Source organism: Saccostrea cucullata, unplaced genomic scaffold (genome assembly GCF_032062105.1).
Source record: "Saccostrea cucullata isolate Sc308-1 unplaced genomic scaffold, CSIRO_AGI_Scuc_v1 ctg468, whole genome shotgun sequence".
Classification (NCBI taxonomy): domain Eukaryota; kingdom Metazoa; phylum Mollusca; class Bivalvia; order Ostreida; family Ostreidae; genus Saccostrea; species Saccostrea cuccullata.
This window is the reverse complement of record NW_026926068.1, coordinates 840,963-868,882: the sequence shown is the minus strand read 5'-3', so window position 1 is coordinate 868,882 and position 27,920 is coordinate 840,963. Positions and strand designations below refer to the sequence as shown.

General features: G+C 32.3%; 1 protein-coding gene and 1 pseudogene across 2 annotated transcripts; both read left to right on the top strand.

Annotated features, from left to right (window-relative positions):
* Positions 1-9,522: 9,522 nt before the first annotated feature.
* On the top strand, positions 9,523-13,109 carry LOC134270646 (uncharacterized). Of its 2 annotated transcripts, XR_009992861.1 has the most exons (6): positions 9,523-9,770; positions 9,895-10,317; positions 10,644-10,781; positions 10,954-11,615; positions 11,714-12,037; positions 12,133-13,109. XR_009992861.1 is itself a non-coding variant. In XM_062752885.1 (4 exons), exons 2-4 carry the CDS (start codon positions 10,724-10,726, stop codon positions 11,855-11,857), a joined length of 864 nt encoding a protein of 287 aa, XP_062608869.1. In that variant the 5' UTR covers positions 9,523-10,317; positions 10,644-10,723; the 3' UTR covers positions 11,858-12,066. The 2 variants fall into 2 exon arrangements, 1 of the variants encoding a protein (XP_062608869.1); XM_062752885.1 differs by lacking the exon at positions 12,133-13,109 and having other exon boundaries at positions 9,523-10,317; positions 11,714-12,066.
* A 7,005-nt stretch (positions 13,110-20,114) lies between these two features.
* LOC134270645 (uncharacterized) lies at positions 20,115-21,345 on the top strand (annotated as a pseudogene).
* The last annotated feature ends 6,575 nt before the right edge of the window (positions 21,346-27,920 follow it).

Genomic DNA, 27,920 nt, shown 5'->3' with positions numbered 1-27,920 from the left:
GCGTAATTCATGAATAAATAAATAAATAAAGAAAGAAAGAAAGAAATAATTAAATGAATAAATAAAATTATTATATCATGGTAAAGCAGAGAATGATTGTCAAATTTTAAACAGTAACTCAATTTTTCGGAATGAAATTATAATCGATCACCTTGTCAATTTTTAAAAAAAATAATTTATCGAATTGAATGATTAATTTTGTCAAAATTAAATACTATTCATATGATTTTCTTAAATCAATCAGTTACTGGAGAATTTTTTTTTGTAAGCTACGGGTGTTTGCGTACCCTAAAGCAAATAAATAAATAATAAGCAGGGGATTGATATGAATCTTTTTTTTTCATGCAATAATCTTTTTTCCCTTGTTTATCGTCTGATGTTACTTATTATATATTACTTATATGTTTACGCCTCTGATCTGCATGTATGCACAATTATTTAAAGCCTTGATGTTACAAAAATGATAAAACATAAGACGTTGATCCAAATGATTTTAACACCGATTTTCGCCGTATATGTTCAATTTTTTTTTTTCAATATTTAACTCGCTAATTGTAAATTGAAAATATTTTACCCAACTTATCACATCATGGCTGTTACCATTAAGTAGAAGTTTTTCATTAAATTTATCTGGCATTAGATAACCTAAAAATAATATATACAGGGAAAAACATGATGTTTTTTCTAACAGCTTACCTTTTCAGCGTGGAAATAAACTGAAAATATAATCCACCGGGGTATAAATCGAAGACCTTTCCTTACCAGAAAACTGACACGTACCTAGTACATGTATGTGTACCTCTCTAATCAACACACTGCCTTCCTGTGCGGTCAACACCCCCTAACCCTTCTCCCCTAATTGACAACTCAGCCCGTGTGTGTGATCACCGTCAACATACCTGTACTGATTTCCCACCTGGGCTCTATTTGTAACTTAGGATACTACTAGTACCTGTTTTCTAATGAATCGCATCTACTTTCAATACTCTAGGAACACCAAAATGTACATTGTTTTGACACAGTTTAATGAAAAAAAAACCTGTTTAATTAACTTAAAAATATAATAAGTGTGCGTTAAAACTTAATTTGTTACTTTTTTCCTAGTGTAACAGTGGATGATTTTAATGTCTGTATATATGTTATTAAATCATTGTTATTTATTACAATGTATCTAGTCATGTACATGTATTAATATGAAGTGTATTATTGTATTATGTAATCCTATGCTATTATCATATTATTATTGTATCACATTTAACGTCGGTATCGTTGCCGACTTTGTGCGTGTGTCCGGCTGTTCTGGACAACGCCCGTACATCTGTTGACGGCCTGACCACCTTGACGTTCGCAACGACCAGAAGACATTTTTTGACTAACATTAATGCGAGTAGCTATAATTCCACCATCATCTAGATTGGTAAGTTTATTGTTCACTGTGACTTATTTATTTATTTATTCTATGTATGTAATAAAACTTTGTTAACCTTTATACCAGTGTTTCTCTCTGTAAATCACTGAATCTCGATTTATGGTAACGTTATAGGTTTCCCGTTACACTCGCAATGTTCCTTAGCGTTATTTTAGTTTGCGATGTAACAAACGTCACAAACGCTTCTTACGTCTATATAGCACAACAGTTTTGAACGGCGATAGATTCTATTAAAAAATACCGAAATAAATAATAATGAAGAGGAAGAATTATTGAGTGTAAATATAAGCATTGAATTCATAGTTTGGAATGTCTTTGGTACTATAACACCCCTGATCGTGCCGACAAATTATCATACTGCGCTAACCGAAAGAATATTCAATTCGTCGGAGAGAATACTCGAAATCGGGTATTATCCGTGAAATCGCATATAAAACTCGATATTAGGGTATCGTTGAATCCGCGAAATCGGGTATAGGAGGTATAATCACCTAATAAAACTTAAACAATGGAATGGCGCATGTTGACGAGTTAACTTTCATCTAGATACACATGTTTTCTGATGGTATCACTAACCAAGTAAGAATTTGGGCGTCAGGATTAATGCGCTAAGGACAACAAATACCCGTGGAGCTCAGTACATTTCATGATCTGCACACAAAAAGGCATTTGCTTTATATTTTTCATAATATTGAAAGTATATGCATCTTCCTTATCTTCATTCCCAACACAACAGAATTGTTAAGTATCAGAATTCGGGAATTTATAATAATTCGACATCAACACGACATACATGAACAATTTGTAAATAAATCAAGTTATACGGAAACATATTTCACACACAAGATATCATGCCATGTATAAACAAGTGATTTTCTATCGTATCTAATTATGCGTCATTAATTACTTTCACATTCATCTGGTGCATAAAATCAATTTTATTTACGAATGTATAAATAATGTAATGATAAAGATGTCTAAAATTTCAGCTAAAAAACCCTCTTTCTTTTATATTTTTATTTATTTATTTATTTTTTTATTTTTTTTTTTTTTGAAAATCTTTTATTCTTATCATTCATACATATTTGCAGCATATGTCTTCAACATTTTAGCAGAGACAGTGATAGTTACAGAAAATCAGTTTATGAGAGAACATAACTGTTGATCGTTTAATTTCGTTAAGTCATCAATATTTTACCATTCCTTGGCGACTTCAAAAGGGGGGGGGGGGCTAAAGGCTTCTTGACCACCTCTGAATAAACAACCTCGACTGTGTTCTACATGTGTCCAAGAGACCTCTCTTTGAATGTCACGGTCGGTTAAACTCAGTTATATATTTTTAATTGTAGGGAAGATTTATTCATCAAATAAAAATCATATAGGTAAACAAAAAGCAACCTGTTATTTTCTAACACAACATGAGACTACAAGTAATTAGTATTCATGTTTATCTTTTTAAAACATTTTTTCACTATAGATGAATATTAGGAAAAGTTATTGCCATGAGTACTAAGAATCAAATTAGATAAAATAACTAAAAGAAAACTGTGACATATTGTCTAGAGCCAATCAGATAGTGCGTTGTATTAGCATATTATAATGAGGTATAAGATAGCTATGTAAACACTCAATTAACACCTCCATGCCAGCCCCAGCTGTTAACTGTTTTTCCAGGTAAGTCCTGGCTCAATTTTACGCTTGATCGGCGTGTATTCACGCGCTATCAAAACTTCGAGAGATAGAGAGTAAAATTAAATGAAATATGTATAACGGGACCCAAGTTTTGGTTCGAGAGATAGAGAACTTCGAGAGATAGAAGTTCGAGAGATCAGGAGTAAATTTGCTTACTTATATAGAGGATAAAAACGTGACCGGAGGTTCACTTCGAGAGATCGAGAACTTCGAGAGATCGGAGTTCGAGTCATTGAGAGTCACCTGTATATAAAAAAATATAGAAGGTAAAGAGGTAAAATTTACCCTGTCTATCAAAAAGTATAATAAAGAAAGGAAGTGGCTACAATTTTTATCAAATTTTAATGTTCGATGAGGAATTATATTCCCAAAAAGTAAGACAAGAGTTTCTAAGGCAATTGAACACTCCATTATTTCAGTTTGTTCATTAACATGTTCATAAACGTAAAAAATATGAAATATGAAAACTTGACTATGTGAATCATAATTTAATAATTTAATTCTGGTTGTAACGCTGTATTTCAGTGGATAAAAAAATTACTTCATATCGTATAAAATGCCTTACAATATTTAAAAAAAGTGTTGAAAATTTTTTGCTTGTGAAACGCAATGGTTCTACGTGATTTCTTTTTTTCTCTCTCTCTCTCTATGCTGAAATGTTTATGTTTTATTTATTTATTTGGTAACATGCATGTACTGTCCATTTTTTTTTATTGTCTCCTTATTGTGATTTGTATTTATTGTGTATATACATTGTATATGTGTTATAAAGAGGGCCCCGAGGAAGACTAGTGCTTGCATTAATCGGGTTACCTTCTATAAATAAAGTATTATTATTATTATTATTATTATTATTATTATTATGGGTTGCCTACGTCACAATGACTTACGTCAAAAACGTATCAATCCGCCTGACGTTACATTCGAATTTTGTACAGATTGAAGTCATTTTGTTAGAACAATCATCTTTTTGCTTACATCAAATGAATGAATATTAAATTATAAGCAATGAATTTAATAGCTACCCATTTTATACGGTATAAAATGGGTTAGAACAGTTTACGCTTTTTATAAACAGCTTCGCGGTTTATAAAGCGTAAACTGCCCCAACCCAGTTTATACTGTATAAAATGGGTAACTATTAAATTCATTCCTTAAATATGACTGCACTTCGATCTATATTGAGAAATTCAATGTATTATATTGATTGATTGATTATATATATTGTTTAACGTCCCTCTTGAGAATTTTTCACTCATATGGAGACGTCACCGTATGCCGGCGAAGGGCTTCAAATTTTGACTTTACTAACAACTTTTTTAAGGTCTTATCTAGACCCCCCCCCCCAAAAAAAAAAGAAAATCCTGTTCATATGACTTCTCGCTCTCAATTTTCACACAAATGCATAAAATAATGGTATAAAAGCATATCGTGTATCGATTGAAATGCAACTAAAAAATTTACGGTGTCTTTGAATAAAACATTTCCATGCTAAATTGCCAATTGAAAACATACTCGCCTTCAATTAACTATTTTCAACCTGTTTTCCCGAGGGTATTTATTAAATCTTATTTTATTTTCTTCTTTATAATAAAGTTGGTATTCTAGTATGGCAGTGTAATACAATTATGACTCGCTTATACTGTACTCTCTAACTGTTAGGAATAATTTATATTTCACGTGAAAGGGACGCCATACATTTTTCAGTAAAAATACATAACACGGCGTAAGTCGTTTAATTTCTTAAAAGTTTCACATTTTGTGAATAGTGCACAAATTAGAAAAGTATATGGAATACTTTAATAGTAATATAAACAAACGAAGTGTAGTTATTTGTTTTTAGAAATTATATTGAAAAATAATAACGTCATTGTGTCCTCTTCGTTACCCCAGTAGTGTTTGTCGTATGATTTTAAACTTATTTGACAACCGTATGAATTAGGTTTAATAAAAATAAATCCACAAGATACTGATGTACATGAACAGTTACTGGCAAAATGCGCCGTTGCTTTATTCTTTAGTTTTTATAGAAAGTTGCACGGAATACCCGATTTCGAGGATTCAACGATACCCTTATATCGAGTATAAGATACGATTTCACGGATAATACCCGATTTCGAGTATTCTCTCCGACCTGTTTAGGGACCGAAGACATCCAGAAATATCAATCCAATGCTCAAATAATTGCCATGTGACTTTTTTATGTAAGCATGCATTTTATATTCAACAGTAACATACTGGTCCAAAATATTAAGAGATGTAACCAAAACTATATTAACAATTTCTTTTACTGCAAGTTCCAGCTTTACGTGATGAAAATGGAATTTGATATGCAGAAAAAAAAATATCAAGTTAAGGTCAGATGATACAAAGAACTATATGCGGTTTATTGCATATATCTGCCCCCACAAAAGTAAAATTTTGAAAACTTCCTGAAATGTGCTGAATTCAATAAATTGCATGAGAAATATAAATTAACAGAAAATATTATAGTGTCAAAGCAGTGTATTCACAGTTTTTGTTTTTATGACGTCACAAACTAATCCGATTTTATACCCTTTTTCAAAAAGAGGACAAAATGGACGAAATTTCAACAATTTTAGCTTTAAAATTTATAGAGCGCAAGTTTGTTCAGGAACAATATTGACATATTTCATTGATATTATCATTCTACACGTTATATCGAAATATTGATCCTGAACACACATGCGCTCGGTGACTTTTACTCAAAATATCGACGAAATATGTACATTTTTCTGTAAAATTCAAAACAAACTGAAATTTACGTCATGTTTGTGACGTCATTACGTACATATGGCGTCATTACTTTTGAAAATATTCAGTGCTTTGAAGTCAGCATATACTCCCCTGTTTATGAACTTAATTAAATATAGGGTGAGTTCACCATGCATCGGACACATACCTTGCTTCGGACAACTTTAGGCAATAAACTCTCTTTCAACTTAAGAGTTCTGTGTATTTATTTGTTTCTGTCATAAAGACGAAGATTTAAATTTTTTTTATGATACCGATTGTGTTTATCATGTTGTGATAAAAATACCCGGCAAATGGCCTTGAAGTTACGTCATATTTTACATCATCAAAGGGGAATAACCCGAAATTTATGATTTTGCAATTTTTAGAGTTATCGTTCTTTTAAATTAGACTTCCACGGAACGAGTCGGACTTTGGTGAATTTTGTCAGGGATTGGTAATTTTACATGAATTATAATTAAATTTCACTTCAATGTTTGTTTAATTCTTATTAGAGCTGGTTTTTACTAGTATGCTATTTTCACCGTACATCGGACACAAATTAACCATGCATCGGACACTTTTCGATGCAAAGGTAAGCACTACCATTTTCATTCAGAACCCAGCTGACAGCTGTTTTTTGCGGAAAAAGAAAATAGAAACTCTATATTTTCAGTCAAAATACAAGTTATCAATATATGACGTCTGGAATTTTACTCAATTTATTTCTACAAACCAGAGTATGATAAACCATGAGAAAAAAGGCGCGAATTACGGCATTATAAGCATTTTAAAGCATTTCTATGGCAAAGTGAGGTATCTTGAATCGTTCTACATTTGTGCAATAATATCGTCAATTAAATTTAAGCTGAGGGTTATTTCTTAGATAAAAGATGAAAATATATCCATATCAAGGATTTGAAAGCACTGTGATAAAGGTATGATATTTTCCCGGTCTCCATACCGTCTGTCCGATGCATGGTGAACAATGTCCGATCCATGGTGAATTTTCAGTTTTTTCTAAAAACTCGATTTTTGGCGATATTTTCTCAATAAACGGCATATAATTGTGTCATAAATTGTTATTTTAATCACAAACTAAATGTTAAACTCCATTTTGATAATTTTCCGTCGGTAGCGATATCGCTAGAACTTGTTGAAGTACAAGGGTATCCGATGCATGGTGAATTCACCCTATCTCCATCAAAGTTTGATTTGGGGGGCAAATATTGGTTATTACCGAATAAAGTTCTTTCTCTACCTCTAGCATTGAAGAGTTCCAATGGTAAAAAAAATTGGTTGGTTTTGGTTTTGTCTGTTATATTATTTTGGAACTCTTCTGTGTTATAAGAGCATGAAAGGTGGTCGGTAATCAATGTAAACAACTAAGGCGCCAGAATCGTGCAGGTCGAAGAAATCTGGGAAATATGTGAGCAAAATACGACAAAAGAGATTACAAAATGCCAAGAAAGTGTATGCATTGTCATTAGGACGTATAATAGTGAAAGTCGATGCAAATAACAACGTGGTGATCAAGAAGAAATTAGACTCAAACAGAAAAACAAAATCAGAAGGTGAGACGGCACTAGAAGGCAAAGAAGATAAAGACTTCTTCTTCTTCTTCTGGTTTACAACAAAACTTCAGGGTGCTGAAGAATACTTGTTGGTGCGCATGCGTGACCTAACTCAATTTAAAGAAAAAAGAAATGTGCTTTTATTTACATTAGTGATTAAAAGAAAAGTTTAACTGTTTTAATTTTACATGATAGTGTTGAGAACAGCTGGTGTTAGCTGTTCTCTAAAAATGTCAACGTTAGTGGCTTGGACAGCGGACTGGGGAAGTAAATTCCATTGAATTATAGTATGTGGAAAAAATGACCATTTGTATGTTTCTTTTGATGTTGGTAAGTGTCGGTATGTTTGTGAGTGATTTTGTCTAGTTCTTGTGTCTGTAGGTATGAGTATTTGTGTTGGTATGGCGACAAGTTGGTGTACTACTTTATAGAACATTATTAGTCTTGTTTTGAGGCGACGCTCAGCTAGTGTTGGCCACTGTAGTGTGTTAATCATGTCTGTAACACTACTAGTATTGTGGTAAGTGTTAGTCACATAGCGAGCGGCCCTTCTCTGTACCATTTCAAGTTTTTGTCTATACTGTTTTGTATGTGGGTCCCAAACACTACAACAATACTCTAGTTTAGGACGTACTATTGATTGGTAGGCTCTGGATTTTACTTCTGTATTTGAAATTTTTAGATTACGTTTAAGGAAACCTAATGATCTATTGGCATTTGCAATAATATTATCATAATGTTTGTTCCACTTTAGATTTGACTGTAGTGTTACACCTAAATACTTGGCTGAACTTACTGACTCGAGTACATGATTATGTAGAATATAATTATGAGAATATGTCTGTTTCTTTTGAGAGATAGTGAGTTTAGTACACTTGTCTGGGTGGAAAGCCATAAGCCAATCAGACTCCCACCGTGCAGCTGCATCTAAATCTGATTGTAGTTTGTGACAGTCTTCTGATGTTTTTATTTCTTTGTAGATGATACTATCGTCAGCAAAGAGCCTTAGTTTACTATGTTGGAGATATTCAGGGAAGTCATTTATATAAATAAGAAAGAGGATAGGTCCAAGGACTGTTCCTTGGGGAACACCAGATGTGACAGGTACAGAAGTAGAGGAAATGCCATTTATAACTACTGTTTGTGTTCTATCTGATAGGAAATCATGAATCCAGTTTAAAGTCTGTTGTCTTATACCATAGAAATTTAATTTATACATGAGGCGACGATGGGGAACCTTGTCAAAGGCTTTAGCAAAGTCCATTATGATTAAGTCAGTTTGTATGTTGTTATTGTTTTTGTATGCAAGTTCTTGAATAAAATCTAACAATTGTGATTCACAAGATCTTGATTTCCTGAACCCATGTTGTAAATCATATAAGATGTTATTGTTTTCTAGATGGGCCATGATGTTGCTGGTGATTATATGTTCCATTAACTTGCAACATATGCAAGTCAATGAAATTGGCCTATAATTTACTGCTTTGTATTTTTCCCCTTTTTTAAAAGCTGGAGCTACATTTGCATGTTTCCAATCAGTTGGTATTTCACCAGTTTCTAGTGACTTTGTAAATAATAATGTAAGGATAGGCGTGACTTGTTCTTTTAGGTCTTTCAAAACCCTGCCATTTATATTGTCTGGTCCACAGGCCTTATGTGGGTTTATATTTGATAGTAATTTCATAATTCCTGTACTGCTAATAGATATAGGAGGCATGTCAGGGTGGGGGCTTGTACCTTTGTCTGGTATATCTGTGTTTGTTTCATTTGTAAAAACTGACTGAAACTGATGGTTCAATAAATTCGCTTTTTCTACTGTGTCTGTTATTAGCAATCCCTCATTTTTCAGGGGCCCAATCCCTAAGTTTTCTGTTCTTGTACTTTTAATGTAGCTGAATAAGTTTTTAGGTTTTGTCTTAGTTGTTTCATGTTGGTCTGGTTCATTTACTGGTAAATCAAAAATGATGTTTTCTATGTAATCTATGTAATGTAAGACTGCAATCCATCCGACGAATCAGAGAGTGACAGATTTGATAGTGATTGTGAAGAACTTATTTCTTGGAGAAACGGAAGAAGAGTAGTTGAACTCGGAGTTCTTGTAGATAATTTGGAAAAAGGTTGTGCTGCATGTGGTAGACTACTTGATTTACGGTATTGCGAGGATGAAAAAAGGTATGGACTTGGTTCCCTACTATACATAAGATGTCAACAAGAAGCCTGTAGCCATCTTTCTCCTGTCTCTACTGGAAAACGCCGTAACACAAGCACAAGTGGAAAAGGCAATAATCCTGCATGGGAAATTAACTTTAAAGTTGCAGCAGGTATAATATATAATTGAATGTAAATAATCTTTGAAGTTATCATCTGAAACAGAATGAATAACTGAAATTCTTTTATTTTACATCATGTTAAATTGTAGCAACACATTACCCATATTATTTTCAGCAACTTTACATGGGGGAATTGGTGAGAGAAAATTTAATGATATAATGTCGGTTTTAAACATACCAACTCTACATCATGCTACTGTGAAGAAATATGAAAGAATTGTTGGAAGATCTGTGGAGGATGTGGCCCACAAAGCTTGTAAAGATGCCGCAGCAGAAGAATCATCACTTGCCAAGTAATCTATACCATTTACTTCTTACATATTTTTTTTCAATTGAATGTATAAAATTTACTCATGAATTGACTTTATTAAAAAAAATAAGTAATTACAACTGCATTTTAAAAAAATAAATTGCATTAGAACAACTCGGTCATCATTTATTATAAATTTAAATTACAGAGAAAATGGTAAAATCAATGTAGTTGCAGATGCTGGTTGGCTCACAAGATCATCAGGGAGATCATATGCAAGTCTGTCTGGTAGGTTTTATAATTCATAAATCCATCATTTAAGAGCATAAAATAATAAAATGTACACATGTACAATAACTCAAACACACATTTTCACATGCGTATGATTGCTACTTTAAATTGCGCAAATCACTTTATCCTTTATTGCTTCAAACTACATTGTAAATTAAATGAATAGATGCTGTAAAAATGTAAAAATAAAAGTGACTTACTTCATTGGTACAAAAGAAAAATCAAAATATAGAAATGTCAGAATTTACAGTATCACAATAAAACAAGTTAGTATTTTTTAGGGAGAAATGCATAATTTTACAAGTATAATACTTTTTAAATAGGTCATGCAGCCCTAATTGGTTCCGAAACTGGGAAATGTGTGCAATATGCCACAAGGAATAAGTATTGCAGAATTTGCAACATGGCAGATAAACAAGGAAAACCTCCCAAGGAACATGATTGCAGAAAAAATTGGACAGGTATAAATTCATCTTCAAAAACAATGCAAATCTTGGTTTGAAAACATAGAGCTTGTTACATGTAAAAGAAAATAATTAACAGTGAGGAAACATAACAAATTCTCAATGAATAAACTTTTCTTTCAGAGATTATATCTGTTTGTCAGTGATACCTGTTTTTTGTTTTGAAAAGGCAGTTCCAAGGGAATGGAGCCAGATATGCGTGTTTCTATGATAACAGAATTAAGTGAATCAGGACTGCATGTTGATGCACTGACGATGGATGATGATGCTACTACAATTGCTAGAGTGCGTAGTGAAGTAGATGGGTCCATAAAGAAAATAAGTGACAAAAATCATACAGTGAAACATTTTACCAACAAATTATATAAACTTAGAACAGAAAAGGGCTACAAGCAACTAAATCCGCGAAGTATAGCTCACCTAGGGAAATGCTTCACATATGCCGTCAGTCAGAACAGAGGCGATGGAGAAGCCACTAAGAAATCAATAGAATCCATAGGGCCACATGTGTTTGGAACCCATGATTTGTGTGATTTTAATTGGTGCGGTTATCTGAAGAACCCCTTCACCTACAAACCCAAACACCTGCCATACAGAAAATACTTCAGTGGAGAGGAGTTCAAGGATGATTTATTCAAAACTTTACAAGAATTTGCCTCACAGTCCAGTAAACTGTGCAATTTAGGAAGCACCCAGGCAAATGAAAGTCTTAACAACATTATTGCCAGCAAAGCACCCAAATCGACATTTTCCTCTGGGTCAGAAAGTAACGATTTCAGAGTGGCAGCAGCCATAGCCCAAAAGAATCTAGGAAATCAGTATATTGCACAGGTATTCTAACTTTTCTTTATAAGATTACATCATTTGGTCATATGCTCTGTATGTACACAATATTTAATTTGGATAGTAATATTCTGATTGCTTTACAGGTACATGAAAACCTCTCACTGTCTCCATGTTCATTTACTGCAAAGAGAGCATCATACATTGATAATGAGAGAGTGAAGAAGAGAAAACTGGAGGAGTCAGTGGAGTACAAGAGAAATGAATCCAAAAGAAAGAAGAAAAGATGAATCACCAGTCGGCATGTTCAACAAGAGAAGGACCCACATATGAAACAGCTGTTTCCTTTAGCAATGAAGTACTTTTGACGGATGAAATACCTCCACCCCAGTGTCCTCCAAAGGCCACTCCACTACCATCAAATATTCCTGTTACTTATGTATACTTTGATTTGGAAACAACAGGATTAGGTAATAAAAACAAATATAATTATTATTATGGTCTGACAAATTCAATGTGATTGAAAAAAATATTATTTATAAGTTTTGCTGCTATTTAATTTTAGAAAGGGACAGTGAAATTACCCAGATTGCAGCAGCCTGCGGAGAAGAGAGATTCCAAACCTACATTCTGCCAAGAGGGAAGATCAGCACATCCGCTACTTGTGTAACAGGACTAGCTGTAAAAGATGGCGTTCTGTACCGTAACGGCACGAAAGTTACAACTGTAGATTCTCAGACTGGCCTAAAACTTTTTTATCATGGTTACAAAAATTCAGTAATCCAGTTTTAGTTGCACACAATTGTAAAGTCTTTGATTCTATGGTTTTAATTAATAACATTTTATATCATGATATGAAAGGCTTTGTAAATATTTTTGGATTTTGTGACACACTCCCATTTTTTAGAGAATGTTTGCCAGGCAAAAAATCTTATAAGCAGTGTTACCTAGCAAAGAATCTGTTGACAGAAGTTTATGATGCTCATAATGCTGTGTCTGATGTTCACATACTTCAAAAACTTGTACTCATTGTCAATAATTTGAAATGTCTCTCTTTGCACACATTTTCTGTTGACTATTGTTTTGATGAAATTCATTTCAATTCTAGAAGGAAGGAGAATTTAATCTCTCTACAGAATTTGTGTGATTTAGGAATTTTGACTGCACACATGAGAAAAAAAATTGTAGATTCAGGTCTTGGGTACAAACATATTTTGTTGGCACATGAAAGAGACCCTGTACAAGGTATTTCTTTATTATTTAGAGAGCTTAATAGTGAAGGAAAACCAAGAGTAACAAAGAACTGTAAAATTATAAATGGCATTGTAAATTATTTTGAGAAATTGTAGTTACTTTTTCATTACGGGAGATAACTCTTACTTGTTCAGTAAAATCAGCCTATGTGATTTTTACCATTTTGCTTCTGTTTGCAAAATTAATCTGGGCTGGCATATTTTTTTAAAGTTTATATTACACTTCTAGCACCAAACCAACATATTATGAAATTTATTTTCATCTGTAAACCTTTACTGAGTGTTATTTGTCCATATTAGTAGTTTTATTGAGGTATTTATTGAATATTTTCAAAGTGTAATTTTTATATGAAAGAAAATACTACAGATTATTGAGTACATTTAATATCAGTATACTCAGTGCTCCTATAGAACATTTTTTGAATTGAAAAAAGAGTAAATGAATAAAAGATTAAACAAATTAACCATGATTACTGTAGTTGTGTACTTTTTGAGGAAATATGGAAGATATTTCATTCTCCAAGTCTAAGGAGAAAATATTTCAAAGAATTAACCAGTTTTATTAAGCTGTTGCATCTTATAGAGTCTCCTTCAAAGAAAAAAATTGTTTGTATCATCTGTCCTTGACTACAGGAAGTATGTGGTATGATGTGTTATGCACAGAGATCAAGTAGTTGTTGAATCATGACAATTGAATGTAATAAAAACGTGCTAATTAAATTAGCAGAGTAAAAAGACTATCAACAATTTTATTTTAATGTACCAACCAACTTTGCGACCAGCTAATTTGTACTTTTTAGACAAATATTGTCAAACAATATTTTTCGTCTGGTGGGAGATTATTTTATGTTAAAAAAAAAATAGGAACCAAAAGATCAATGCCTGAAATCTGAACATAACAATGTACATATTAAAAATGTTAAGGCATATTTTTCATTGAACATTTTATATGAGTTTACAATATGCATGTACGTATTTGTTTTGGAATTGATTTATACTGTGAATATACTGATTTCAAAGAAAAGAAACATAATTTAGACTACATATATAATGCCCGTAAAATGTTTGTCTTGAAATAATGTTTCAAGGTTCAATGCTAGTGTATATTTCTTTAAGTACAATTCTATTATAATATTTAGTACAATTTGATTGTAATATGTGATATTCAGCAAGAAAAAACTGAAAATGGACTTATTATAATTTTGGACTCGTTAAGCATTTTTTGTGTAAATTTGAACAGGTCAGAGAGAACACTCGAAATCAGGTATTATCCGTGAAATCGCGCATAATACCCGATATATGGGTATCGTTGAATCCGCGAAATCGGGTATAGCACTTTAGGAAAGCGGCTGACCGTAGTATATACTACGGTCATCAAAACATGTCGGCCGAGGTCACCGGTTAGAATTTTTCAGTCAAGATTTTGAACATTTGCCAGGTTATCTGTGTTAATGCTACCCAAATTTAAATGAACGCTAATGAGAGCTTGCTATTGGTTATAATAACTTACTTGAATTTAAAGAAATAAAACTGTAGTGCGACTTCAAAGTTTTTGACAATGATGACCGTAATAACCACACAGATGACGACCGTAATATAATTAAAGAGATGACCGTAGTATATGTACAAAATCAATTGAGACGAAAATATCTTATTCAATATCAGTACTAGATGTTTAATACTGGTTACATTATACAAGATCTATACACTAATTAGTATGGAATTCATTAAAAGAACTGAAACGTTTTAAATATGATTGATTTAATACTTATTGATAAGAGAGCCCACGGTTGATTTAGAATGTTAAAGTAAAAAAGTAAAGTAAAAAATCTTGAAAAAAGTAACACTTGTCAAATACCTTATTTTTTTTGTTGTCTGTATTATTATATACATTATTTATATAAAAGAAATAATAATAATTGCGACTATCAAGTTCATTTTGTATTTTTCAGGAAAAATATTAATGTTGCGACCATCACTACATTGTAAGTCATAGTCCTCCTGTGAAAAAAGACAAACCTCGCCCTTCAAACAGTTTTGCAACCGTTACCCAAAACGATAGTGACTCATCATTTTATCTCGTGTTTTAAACTGTCCTTTGTTTATAGAACTGGCCGATATCAAGCAACAAGTGGAGTCCAATGAAAACAATAAATGATTTCTAAGACTTTAATTCTTGGTTGATGATGCATATTTAAGTTCAATGTTGCATAAATTTCATTTAAGTATCTCGTCAGAATTTTACGCAAAGTTTTATTGAAGTGATGTACCCTCAAAATGAAAATTCACACAAAAAATCTCTATGGAGTAAGACCACCACTCGCTAATTACTTCAAGACAATATTTACTTTTGGATACCATGTATCCCTGAATAGGAGACTGACCCATCTGCTGCCACACCTACTGTATAGTTCTTTCCAAACCGTCGAAATTGTGTGGAAAGGAAGGGCTTTGACTTTTCTCATAAAATACCAAATGTGTTCAATGGGATTCAGATCCGGGAATTTAACAGTGTATCTTCACACTGATGCCTTCTAGTCAATATCCTAGGGTGTAAAGCACGTTAGTGTACCGATTCAGACTACTAGCTTGGACTGATATTAGACTGTCACGAGCACCGATTATTTATTTATTTATTTATTTATTAATTTTCGTACGATTAAAATTATTTGTTTTCATGTTTTGAATATTATTTCTGGACAATTTGCCACCATTTTACTCTGGTTTGACGCGAAATTCTGTCCTCAGATGAAGATCAAGGTCACTTTCGGTTTGGTTGAATTTTGTCAAAAAATTTCAAATACTGTTATTTTGGTGATCGATGAAAAATGACGCCAAGCATATAGAAAAATGTGCTTAAATTGGTTTGATACTGTTTGTTAATTTTTAAAGGTAATATCAAGTACAACTAGAGAGTCTACTTTTGCTAGCAATAGCCTATGTCGCCCAAACTGTTCCACTATTTTCATGGCAACTATTAATGATTTTGGACAAGAATATCATTTTTTGTATCACTAAAACAATACCCATTGGGTAAGCTTGGACAACCATCAATTCGTATTAGTTCTTTCAGTACTTTGATTTAAAAATGAAGGTAAAAATATTTTCACCTTTCTCTGGTTTTCATGGCAATAATCGATTATTTGAACATTTTATATGCGAATCGCACAACTACAATTACTAATCACTAAAATAAAAAAGTTTCATGACGAATGTTCAAGGGACCAGGGAGAACACTTGGTCGTCGCTTTGTGTAGGTTTCCATGGCAACGGCAGCCATTTTGAAATTGAATGACCACATGACACAACTAAAACCAGTGATTGTCGTTTGAGAAAAGTTTCAAGAAGATTGTCCCAGCCATCTTCGAGAAACAGCCTGGACAACAAAAACATGTGCACAATCGCAAGATGTCGTCCCCGACTTCGTTCGGGACGACATGTACCAAAATAAAATTGAGTTAAACGTGGTGTAAAGATGGTCCAGATATTAACATTTCAATGACTCTTCCGTCTTTCTCAATGGTCATTTTGCCAATGTTTTGTAGTTTTTAGTGAGACCAGTTTTTTTAAATTTGATAATGATCACAAAAAAATGCAAATTACACAAAACACGTGCCGCATTGTACAAATTTATTGTTTTTAAGCTTCGTCACGAAACATTGGTTTTCATCGAGGATTGTAATTTTTTCCATAGTTGTTGAGAAGACTCATTTGTTGTAATAATTTGAAAATATCATGCCATTATATAAAGTAGTTTTAAAATAAATACATTTATTAAAGTGAACGCTTAGACGTTTTGTTAACCCCCTTTCCCGCCTTTTAACGCATATACCATTTCCTATTTCTGACGCAAAATCACCCATTTACCGTTTCCCCTCAATCACTCATTTTCACGCACTTTAAAAAAGTTCATTAAATCTTCAATGTACTGTAAACCAAGTATTATACGCGTGCGATAAATATCCGCGAGTTCCGCGAGTAACCTCTGCTCGCGGATATTTATCGTCGCGAACCAGTTGTTCATTTTCCCATGTTATGATTAGAGTTATTTGCTCTTTTTTGATTACCTATCCCGACTGTTCTATAAGTAATCACGGAAGAATTTTAGTGTTGTAGATGCAGTTGAAGTTTTATTACAAACATTCAGAAAAAATATATAAACGAATGGAAAATCTAAAAATATTTGTCTAAAACGATTAAAATGTCAATAAATATTTCAGCTTGTGTTATAATTATTGTTCATTTATTGTCACAGACGAGTTAGAGATAGCCTGGTTAATTACGACTAATTATGGCCCAGTCCTGCTCCGTCCCAACCATTTATAATAATTGCCCTTTGGCTATGTAGATCTTGTAAAACATCAATTACCCAATTAGCACGAGGTACTTTTACACTTGAGAGTTTTAAACCAACTTAAATCTCCTCCTTTTTTTACCGATTTTCATTCGAGCGTCGTGAATAATGCGTAAGAAGTATACTCATGGTAACATTTTACCTACTTTAGGTGCGGATATAAGATTTTAAATAGACGCAATCCACAGAATGTCTTAACTAATACATAAGCAGTACTTAAGGTAGCATTTTACCTAGTTTATGAGCGGATATGAAAATTTGATGCAAAAAATAAAATACTTGTGGAAATAAAAAAAATATGACCACTTGTTCGCGGAAATAAATCGTCGCGGATTAGTTCTCCAGCGGTCAGTCGCGAATAAAAAATGACGCGTATAATAATTGGTTTACAGTATTGCCAAATTCCAACTATTTCACACTTGCTTAATCTCATAAAATAAAAAAATATATATATTCTAAATAAAATATTACGGCATGATATTATTTACGCTAAACTTAAGAGAAACTTGTACCTTGCTAGAAAGTGCTTGCGGGGAAATGGTAACGTAATATTTGTATGACGTTTCAGTTTATTTTGCATAACAATTTTGTAAGTTTTAAAGTGTTAAGTGTGTGGCGCGTCAAAATCACAAAAATGAGCCAAACGCAGTTTCACAGTTGATAAACTAGGTTTGTCGACTGTAAACTATAGTTTACAAACCCTGAACTATAGGTTTCTTCTCTAAAACTATATTTAACGGTTGTTAACTATAGTTTACGAATGGTAGTCTAAGTCTATCTGTCATTGATAAAGCGTTTACATTATAGATTTAGATTCACGTTTGTAAACTATAATTTACAATCGTAAACTATAGGTAAGAGTTGAAACATAGATTCACGTTTGTAAACTATAATTTACAATCGTAAACTATAGGTAAGAGTTGTTAATCATTGTTTCATTAATCGTGAAATTATATTTATCAGGTCGTTAACAATAGTTTAGAATTCAAAACCATAGCTTACAAATCGTGAAACTGTATTGATCAGATAATCTTTGTATTGGAATTGCAAATGATTGTTTTCGGTGTTAAGAAGATCTTATATAATTACGGTTGTGAAACATAGATAATCGCGTTAATTATGGTTTACAGATGTAAAATATAGATTACGCTGTTAACTATATAGTTTACAGTCCATAAACTATAGTTTACAAGTGATAAACCTAGTTTATCGACTGTGAAACTATTTTTTTCGCATTTTTGTGAATTTGGCGTGCCATAGCTATGGTTCAAAATTACATTAAAATCTTTGTCTTTTTTAACACAGAAATAACATGATATGTCTGCCTCTACAACAGAAAAGAAAACATTAAATTATATTTATAAATACATGCATCAGCCATCCTACTTCATTGGGAAAAATCTATATTACGGTCGTCTTAATATTTTGTTACGGTCATCATTGTCAAAAACTTTGAGGTCGTACTACAGCTTTATTTCTTTAAATTCAAGTTAGTTATAATAACCAAAAGCAAGTTCTTATTAGCGTTCATTTAAATTTGGGTAGCATTAACACAGATAACCTGGCAAATGTTTAAAATCTTGACTGAAAAATTCGCAAATACAGATATAATGTTGAAGAGAGATAACTTTAAACCTATCTACATAAATATGCATAGTTTGTTTTGTATTATACAAGATTAAACGTTTTTTGCAAAATTCACCGGAGTTTTAACATGGTAACGTCATGCCTTTTTACTCATAAACAAAACGTTAAGTTTGTGAATAAAAAGGAATCTATAGTGGCATATTTCTGCCCCTTCTGTGCAAGTTATTTTTCTATCAAATATGTCGACATGCAAGATAAATTTGTTGACATGCAAGATAGTTATGTCAACATGCAATATGAATATGTTGACATGCAAGAAAATTGCAATCAAATAACAATTATAAAAAAAATCTTCAAAAATCTCAAATATCACCCACATGTGACAGCCAACATGCTAGATGCTACTTATTTATGTTAACATGCAACTTATTTATGTTAACATGCAAGATAAATATGTTGACATGCACCTTATTTATGTCGACGTGCAACTTATTTATGTTTACACGCATTATATTTATGTCGACATGCAACTAGTTATGTTGACATGCGAAATAAATATGTAGACATGCAACTTATTTATGTTAACATGCAAGATAAATATGTTGACATGCACCTTATTTATGTCGACGTGCAACTTATTTATGTTTACACGCATTATATTTATGTCGACATGCAACTAGTTATGTTGACATGCGAAATAAATATGTAGACATGCAACTTATTTATGTCGACATGCAACTTATTTATGTCGACATGCATTTTATTTATGTTGACTTGCAACTTAGTTATGTTGACTTGCAACTTAGTTATGTTGACATGCAGGATGAATATGTTGACATGCAACTTATTTATGTAAACATGCAACATATTCATGTCGACATGCAACTTATTTATGGTGGCATGCTGTTTGTTTGAAAGAGGGTCAGTATAATTAAAATCTGTGGTCGCTCTGAATGAGAAGCTTAACCTCTGAACGTTCATCTGGTCTCTACACAACTGACAAGGTAAAACTTTGTTTTAGATCTGATATAAAACTGATATTGAATGTTATGAAGATCTTTTGGTTTATTAATCTGGTGATTTGTATAATCCTTACTGATAGTAATTCTTGATGTCAATATCTTTTTTGGTCAGAGTGCCCATTTCTTAGATAATATGTGTACTTCATGTTGCTATTATTTGATCAAACATAATTCAATTGCAATTTTTATATATGATAAACTCTTACAAGCCAAATCGTGGTGTATTTATAGAATGATTTAGTTTGATGTAAATTTACACACGTAGAAAGCAAAACAAAAATTCATTGTGTATAAAGTATTTTTTCCCATTTTTTTCAGCCACAAAAATACAATGGGTGAAAACATCTATACACCAGCTCTGACTCCACGTTTGATAGTGGACGGACTATCTCTCAGCCGGAATGAAATGATTGCTGTTTATTACCACTCCGGTTATACTATTCAGGAAATCATTGGATTTCTTGCGACCAGAAATAACATTGCTCTTAGTGCAAGACAAATTCATCGAGTTTTAAGGGAAATGAATCTGACGAGACGAAACAACCAATCACGTTTGGAGGACATTGTAACTGCTATTCTACATGAAATTTTCAGGCTCGGGCAGTGACATAGGCTATAGAGGAATGAGAAGGCGTCTGCTAATCGACCATAACCTCAATGTGTCTTGTGAATTGGTGCGCCTTGCATCAACTGTTTTGGACGCAGAAGGTGTAATAAGGCGTAGACAACGTCATCTTCAGCGTAGAAGGTACATTTACGAAAGGCCGAATTTTTGTGTTCATCTACATGGCTGGGACAAGTTAAAACCATTCGGAATTTCCATTCATGGCTGTGTAGATGGCTTTTCAAGACGTATTCTCTGGCTCAGAGCTTGCAATTCTAACATTTCTAACAAAAACCCTGAGTATATATCCAGATTTTATATAGATTATATCAAATAAATGAACGGGGTTCCTGTAGTCATATACGCAGACAGGGGTACTGAGAGCTCCACAGTTGCTCCGCAATACGCTTTGCGATGGAATCACCAGGATCCCTTGCAAGGACTATCAAATTTTAGGTATGGATCTTCATATAGAAATACAAGAATAGAGCGATTTTGGCGGTGTTTACGAGAAATGTGTGGCAATTTTTGGATAAATTACTTTATGGATATGGATAATTTAGGTGTTTTTGACACCTCCGATATAGTCCACCTGGAATGTGCTAGGTATTGTTTCTTACCAATTATCACCAGAGAACTGAACAGAGTTATACAGCATTGGAATGAACACACAATTAGAACAAACTGCAATGCAGATTTTCCGTCTGGAAAACCAGATGTTATGTATTTTCAGCCCGAAATTTACCAAACAAGAGATTTCAAAATGCCTATACCTGATAATCTGAATGGCATAGAACAAGAATATTGTGCCTACCCTACTGCAAATGGTGTTTCAATGGAATTTGAAGTTATTGGTACTCAAATAAGAATGGAAAGCGGTTTGAATTACCCACCAAACACAATAGAAGAAGCAACAGAACTCTTTATCCGAATAACAGACTATGTAGATCGCTTATAAATGATATGTACATGTATCTACATACATTTATTTGACTCTTGTCGTTTTAAGGAGGTGCATTTTTCTTCATATCCCGAATATTGTTTGATAAAGGAATGGGAAATTGTATTTTTGCGAGGCTTTGTGAATTTAATTGCAAATGTGTATTACTATTAAAGTATATATATATATATAAATAGTGCATAATATATGTAATTGCTTTTTTTTTAAATTTGCTTTAACCGTCAAGGTCAAAAACCATAATAAATTCAAAAATTGTTAAGAGAAATGTTGAGTGTTGAAGTAAGAGTACAAAAATGTATCTTCCTATGGAACAACGAATGCATTTTGTCAGCTTTTTTTTTTTTTTTTTTTTTTTTTGATAACTAGGCCAAACTTTTAATTCATGGTAAAAAGGAATTGTTCCTTTTTAAAAGGGCTGGGTGGTTGTGACCATTTCCAGACTATATTGATCTTCTTTAGAGGAAGAGCTCAATATAAAAATATAAAAAAATGTTTAAATTTTTAAACTGAAATGTATGAAATTTTTGATTGCCAAATGATAGTTGATAGCTAAAGATATCATATCTAAAAACAATAAGTTATATCTGATTGTTAATTTTTTGTTAATTTGTTGACCCCCAGCCTCCTTAATGAATTTGTCATAGGTAATGCACCTGTAAATAAAAGCTCTAGATCTCTTCTCCCTCATTCAGAGCATACCTACTTGACATTAAAAAGGACATTGTTACGATTTTTCTCACATCTTATATTCCCATTTTTATTGTTTAAAATATTAAATTTGCACTTCATACATTTTATTCATAATAAAACTGTTTCATGTAGAACTTCACTGAATTCATGAATCATTGAGATGTCAACCATCACATAGGGCCCCACTCAAGTAATGGACAATTGGATGAAAAGCATTTCAAATAATTTTGCTTTGATCTTGACCTATAACTTAGAAATTGTCCAGTTGGCATAAAAACTTTTATTTCAGTCTCATTACCCCTTACCTAAACTCATTTATTTTTGGTTCTGAACAAGATTAATCAAATGAAAAAAATATTCAAGGTCACTGCACACCCTATGACCTCAGACACTCTGTGGAATTATGAACCAGACTGGACCAAGGGGAGAAAAGATTTGCTTCGGACAAAGATTTTTCATATACAATTCTGCAATGACCTTACCTTAGACTTTGAAACATAGTTCAAGGTCAATGCACATCCTTTAAAAGAGATCTCGGGCGGACACACTTATTTCTATAGGTCGCAGCAGAGAGGGACCCTTAAAGTTTTATAGTCTACAGTCACGTTTCTGAATCGCCAAGACATTTTTTTAAAGGAAATACAATTTATACTTTGTTGTCCACCTCATATTTTAGAAAATAATCAAAACTGCAATATCTGCTTGAAAAATTTTCGATCATTAAAATACACTTCAATCTTACCGACAGAAAAAAAAACCCAGAACCATGCCTCATTGCACATGTCTTGGGTAGTAACGAATCTGCACGCATGCACAAATGTTCATAGTTATGTCTCACATAATTTCTTTTGCATTTAACTTAATCATTTAATTCAAAATCTTATCATTTTGAAAAACGATCATATTTAAAAAAGTATATATCCCAAATGAAATGACAAATCGATCATATTCACTGAAAACTTTGTCGCCATTCCTAGGTCTTCAGGCACATAGATTTGAGATTTCATTTTTGGATATTACTGCTTCAATGCGGTCGATAACATTTTGATGGTTTCGAAGCAAAATTGAAAAACTAAAAAAAAAATTCAAACGAGGGTTGTAAAGATTTTTCAAAAGAAAATTAAATGTTGCTTAACTTTGATAAATCACAAGACTTACTGAAATAAAAAACAAAAAAAAACTTTCAACATTTCTGCTAATATTTTTTCGCAAGTGAGTCATTTGGTTCATCAAAACACCATGTTATTTTTCTTTGATAAAGCAAGTTGTGTTTTAATACCCTTTTTACATTGAACTCACCAGGTTTTAATGAAGATATTATATATGGGGAAAATGAATTTATTAATAATATTCAGTTTCAATAAAATTGAAAAAGGTAATAATTTGCATGTCGACATAAATATGTTGCATGTTTACATAAATAAGTTGCATATTTACATATTATTCTTGCATGTCAACATAAGTAAGTTTCATGTCAACATAGAAAAGTTGCATGTCAACATAAATAAGTTGCATGTCAACATATTTATCTCGCATGTCAACATACCTAAGTTGCATGTCAACATAAATAAGTTGTATGTGGACATACATAAGTTGCATGTCGACATAAATAAGTTGCATGTAAACATATTTATCTTGCATGTTAACATAAATAAGTAGCGTCTAGCATGTTGGATGTCACATGTGGGTGATATTTGAGATTTTTGAAGATTTTTTATAATTTTTATTTGATTGCAATTTTCTTGCATGTCAACATATTTATATTGCATGTTGACATAACTATCTTGCATGTCAACATATTTATCTTGCATGTCGACATATTTGATAGAAAAATAACTTGCACAGAGGGGGCAGAAATATGCCACCATAGTAATCAGTTAACACATCAATAAATTCTGGAAAAAGAATGTTAATTCTCAATATTCAAATTACGAGATTTTGAATTATCTAAATGAATTTTAAGTTTTACTTAAACAGGTCTGGACGATTTCTAAATAAGGAAGTCAAGAACAATAACCGTGAATTGTTATCAATACACAGAATAAACAAGGCGCTAATCGTTCTGACCAATCAGATAACACCATTTAGACAAACCCATGAGAGAATAAATAAAACAAGTGGTTTTTAAGTTTTTTGCTCAAAAGATTTTTTTAGAACAAACTTTTCGTAAACTTTATGCGCATTTGGGAATAATATAATATTCATGACAATTCTACCGTGAACAAACACCACTTGAAAGCTTGGAATACGTTTTAAGTGGGATAAATAAAACCTGTCTATAGGAGTAAGCATTCACAAAAGTTTACTTATGTTAAAAAATTGATATAAATACGGTAAATTTTCCGTTTTTGGAGTCTGACATAAAAATCTTATAGAAAAGATAACAGGCTTTATTATTTTTGAGTGTTTATTACAGAATACTAGTAGTCCATGCAGTTTCTGATATGCGAGGTACATGTAAGATATTGGAATAAAACGCATTCTTGTATAATTACAGGATTCTCTTTTCTCCACGTTAAACGCCTTTCCTTATGCCCATTTAAAGTCTGCATAGCTAAGTATTCGCTCATGAAACCCGTAATAATGCAAAACTACATGTGTATATTCCATACGATAAACACTTGTGTGAGTTGATCTATACACATGGAATTTAAGCATTATCGATGAAAATCGGACGGCTAAGCAAAATTATATTTACCATCATACAATATATTCTGGTAAATGTTCTAATTGAACTTGAGAAAAACTTCCTGGTGCGATCTATACCTCTGTAAACGATTACATTTTATAGCGCATTATACTTTTTCTTTACCGAGATAAAAATGTCAAGGTTGTTCACGGTAAAAATGTGGGGAATACCTTATTCTTCAAAAGTTTTTATCTTACTTCTACAGATTTTTTGTTAAAAAAATCTTTTTGAGGAAAAAAACAAAAGCACGTGTTATCTTTTTGTTCTTTTAAAATATGTTTTGGGGTTTGTAAAAATGCTGTTGTCTGATTGGACAGAAAAATAATTAAGTGTACTTGATGTACATTTATAGCAATTTTCGGTTATCGTTCTTGTCTTCCATATTTAGAAATCGTCCAGACCTGTTAAAATATTTTATATACATTGGAATGCTCTGTGTGTAAGAGTTATCGTGCTTGCCATATCGTTGGAAAGTTTTTGCCGTGTCCAAATTTGGAGAGGCAGATGCAAGCGATTCTTGGTCTGAACTTGATTAAATTTAATTTAAAGTATAAATTTAATTACGTACATGGCGGTTTCAGACCACAAGAACGTTTGATTTATTGTGTAATTGATGAGTACTGTAGTAATTTTAGGCTCAAAAGTAATGAAATGATTTCTGATCAAATGTCAAGAGTTACAGGCATTTGGATGCATTGCCCAGATTAGTCAAGCTGTGCTGGGGTAATTAAGAGTAGAGCAGTGTCTAATGTGGGCAACGATAATGAGTCTTTAATGAGTGGAGCAATTTGAGCTATTGTTCATAGAATAGGGAGCCGTGTATTGAGTTAAGGTAAAGCTAGGTTATGACAGTTTGATAAGGATTTGATAAAGATATATGTAGAATTGTAGTTAGTTAATTAATAGGATAAAGCTAATGTTTTAGATAATCATCTGTTGGAGCTAAGATTCGTACATAATAAGTGTGACATTTTTTAGAAGGAGGGAGTGCTTTGCTAGGATTTAGACAGTACATATGCTAGCATAAATGTAACATCTTTCGTTTGTACTGTGCCTCCTCATGGTATATATATGTAAAAAAAAAAATACTGCGCTGTTTACTGACTTTTATTGGATTTAGCATTACAAGAATTACCAGGATTTATTAACCAAGGATATCTTAATTACAATTGGATATATACACAGTGGAATTAAAAAGTTATAAATCCTCGGTTACCTCCATGACATATTCAATTACGCCATATATTATGTAATCACGGTTTACATATTAATCATATTCATAATTCGGTTTCATTCTGTTGTGAATTTTTGATACAGATAATAAGTTGTTTATTAATAATTTTATGGATTTCAAGATCAATTATTACATAATTGATTACAAGTACGTTCTCTAATTAAAGGCACTTGGACACAGATTTGAAGTATATATTTTTTGTATAATACCACGAATTATATATTTTAATAGCATTTCACACAAAAATTAATTAAAAATCTTACTTCATTCAAAAGTTATTAAAACTTTAAATTTTTTGGCGGGTTTGATTGACACATCCTTGCACTCTTTATTCTTAATCGTTAGAAAAAGTGGAAATCTTGTTGTGTATTAATGAGAAATATTAAAACTTAAATCCAGAAAAATAATTTTATTCAGAGTAGAAATGTTAGAAAGCAATACTCCTTTACAAGTATCATCGTTCCGTTGTGTACAGAGTTTTGCAAATCGAGCACACTCGTGTTATGTACACAGTTTTTGTAAACAGGACATGAGCTCTGTTATTGTTTGGTGTTTATGATTCACTGGGTGCGTTGAATCGCCAAAGTCTGTTCACCACAACTGCACGGACTGACAATAAATTGCGTGTTTGTTTAAGAAATAAAGTCCGCGTTTTTGTGAATGTTGCAGAATAACCTCCGAGGTCTAGAAATGTTGTTTGAAAAATAAAAGCCGAGGCCTTAGCCGAGGCTTTTATCTTTCAAACAACATTTCGAGACCGAGGAGGTTATTCTGCATCATTCACGACAACAAGGACTTATTTCTATTCTACCAAGGGCGATGAATACGGCCGATTGTTTCCTCTATAGAGAAACGAATTAGGTCACCATGTCTCGATTACGCGATTCTATTTTACACCAGAGAGAAATTTTGCTGACTTACCTATATATGGAATGCAGACGATTTGAGCTTTCGTTGCATTAAAAATAGTATTTTTAAATTACAAATTTGTTCGTTATATGTATTGATCAGTTAAAATGAATATACAATAACAAAATCATGTTCTTGTTTTACTGCTAAAATCGCGTTGTTTAATGTGTAGGGAGGTCCGTGGAATAGCCCCGCTTAGCTATAAAAACCGACATTCATCGGCAACTTGATGCAATTTACAGTGTTCATAGTTGCAAAAGACGACACATCGATGCGGTCTAAATAAGTATTTCATTCTACAGCCAAACATGCATTTGAATTGTTCAGATTTGATACGTGTTTCTGATCTGATAATTTTTTGATGACGTTCGTGATTTATTGGAGAATAATGTCCGCCGGCTTCCTTTGAAGTTTTCAATAACCGTGGTAGAATTTGCTTTTGAACATGTCTACTCTGAATTTTTTGGATTATAGTATTAATATATTTTTCATTAATACACAACAAGATTGCCACTTTTTTATAGCATTAAGAATAAAGTTAAATTTTGTGAAAGTGCAAGATGTGTCAATCAAACCTGCCAAAAAATCTAAAGTTTTAATAACTATTAAATGAAATAAGATTTTTAATTAATTCTTGTGTGAAATGCTATTAAAATATATAAGTCGTTATATTATAGAGAAAATATGGAAAATATGAACTTCAAATATGTGTCCAAGTACCTTTAAAGTCACATTAGTGGCAAAGTGCAACATACCTAAATGTCCTGTTTATGAGAATGGAGAGTGAAGGCGGTTTCTTGAAATACTGCGATAGTACAATAAATGTGAGTTGGAATTACAATAGTACACGAAAATTTTAATGAACGAGAAGTTCCATAAATTAGTGATTATGTCAAAATAAATTGGCATTGGCAATTGTACATAAATTTTAAAAATTTTAAGTTTTACTAAATTAAAATATTTTATGTACATTGGAATACTCTGTGTGTAAGAGTATTCGCGCTTGCCATATCGTTGGAAAGTTTTTGCAATGTCCAGATTAGGAGAGGC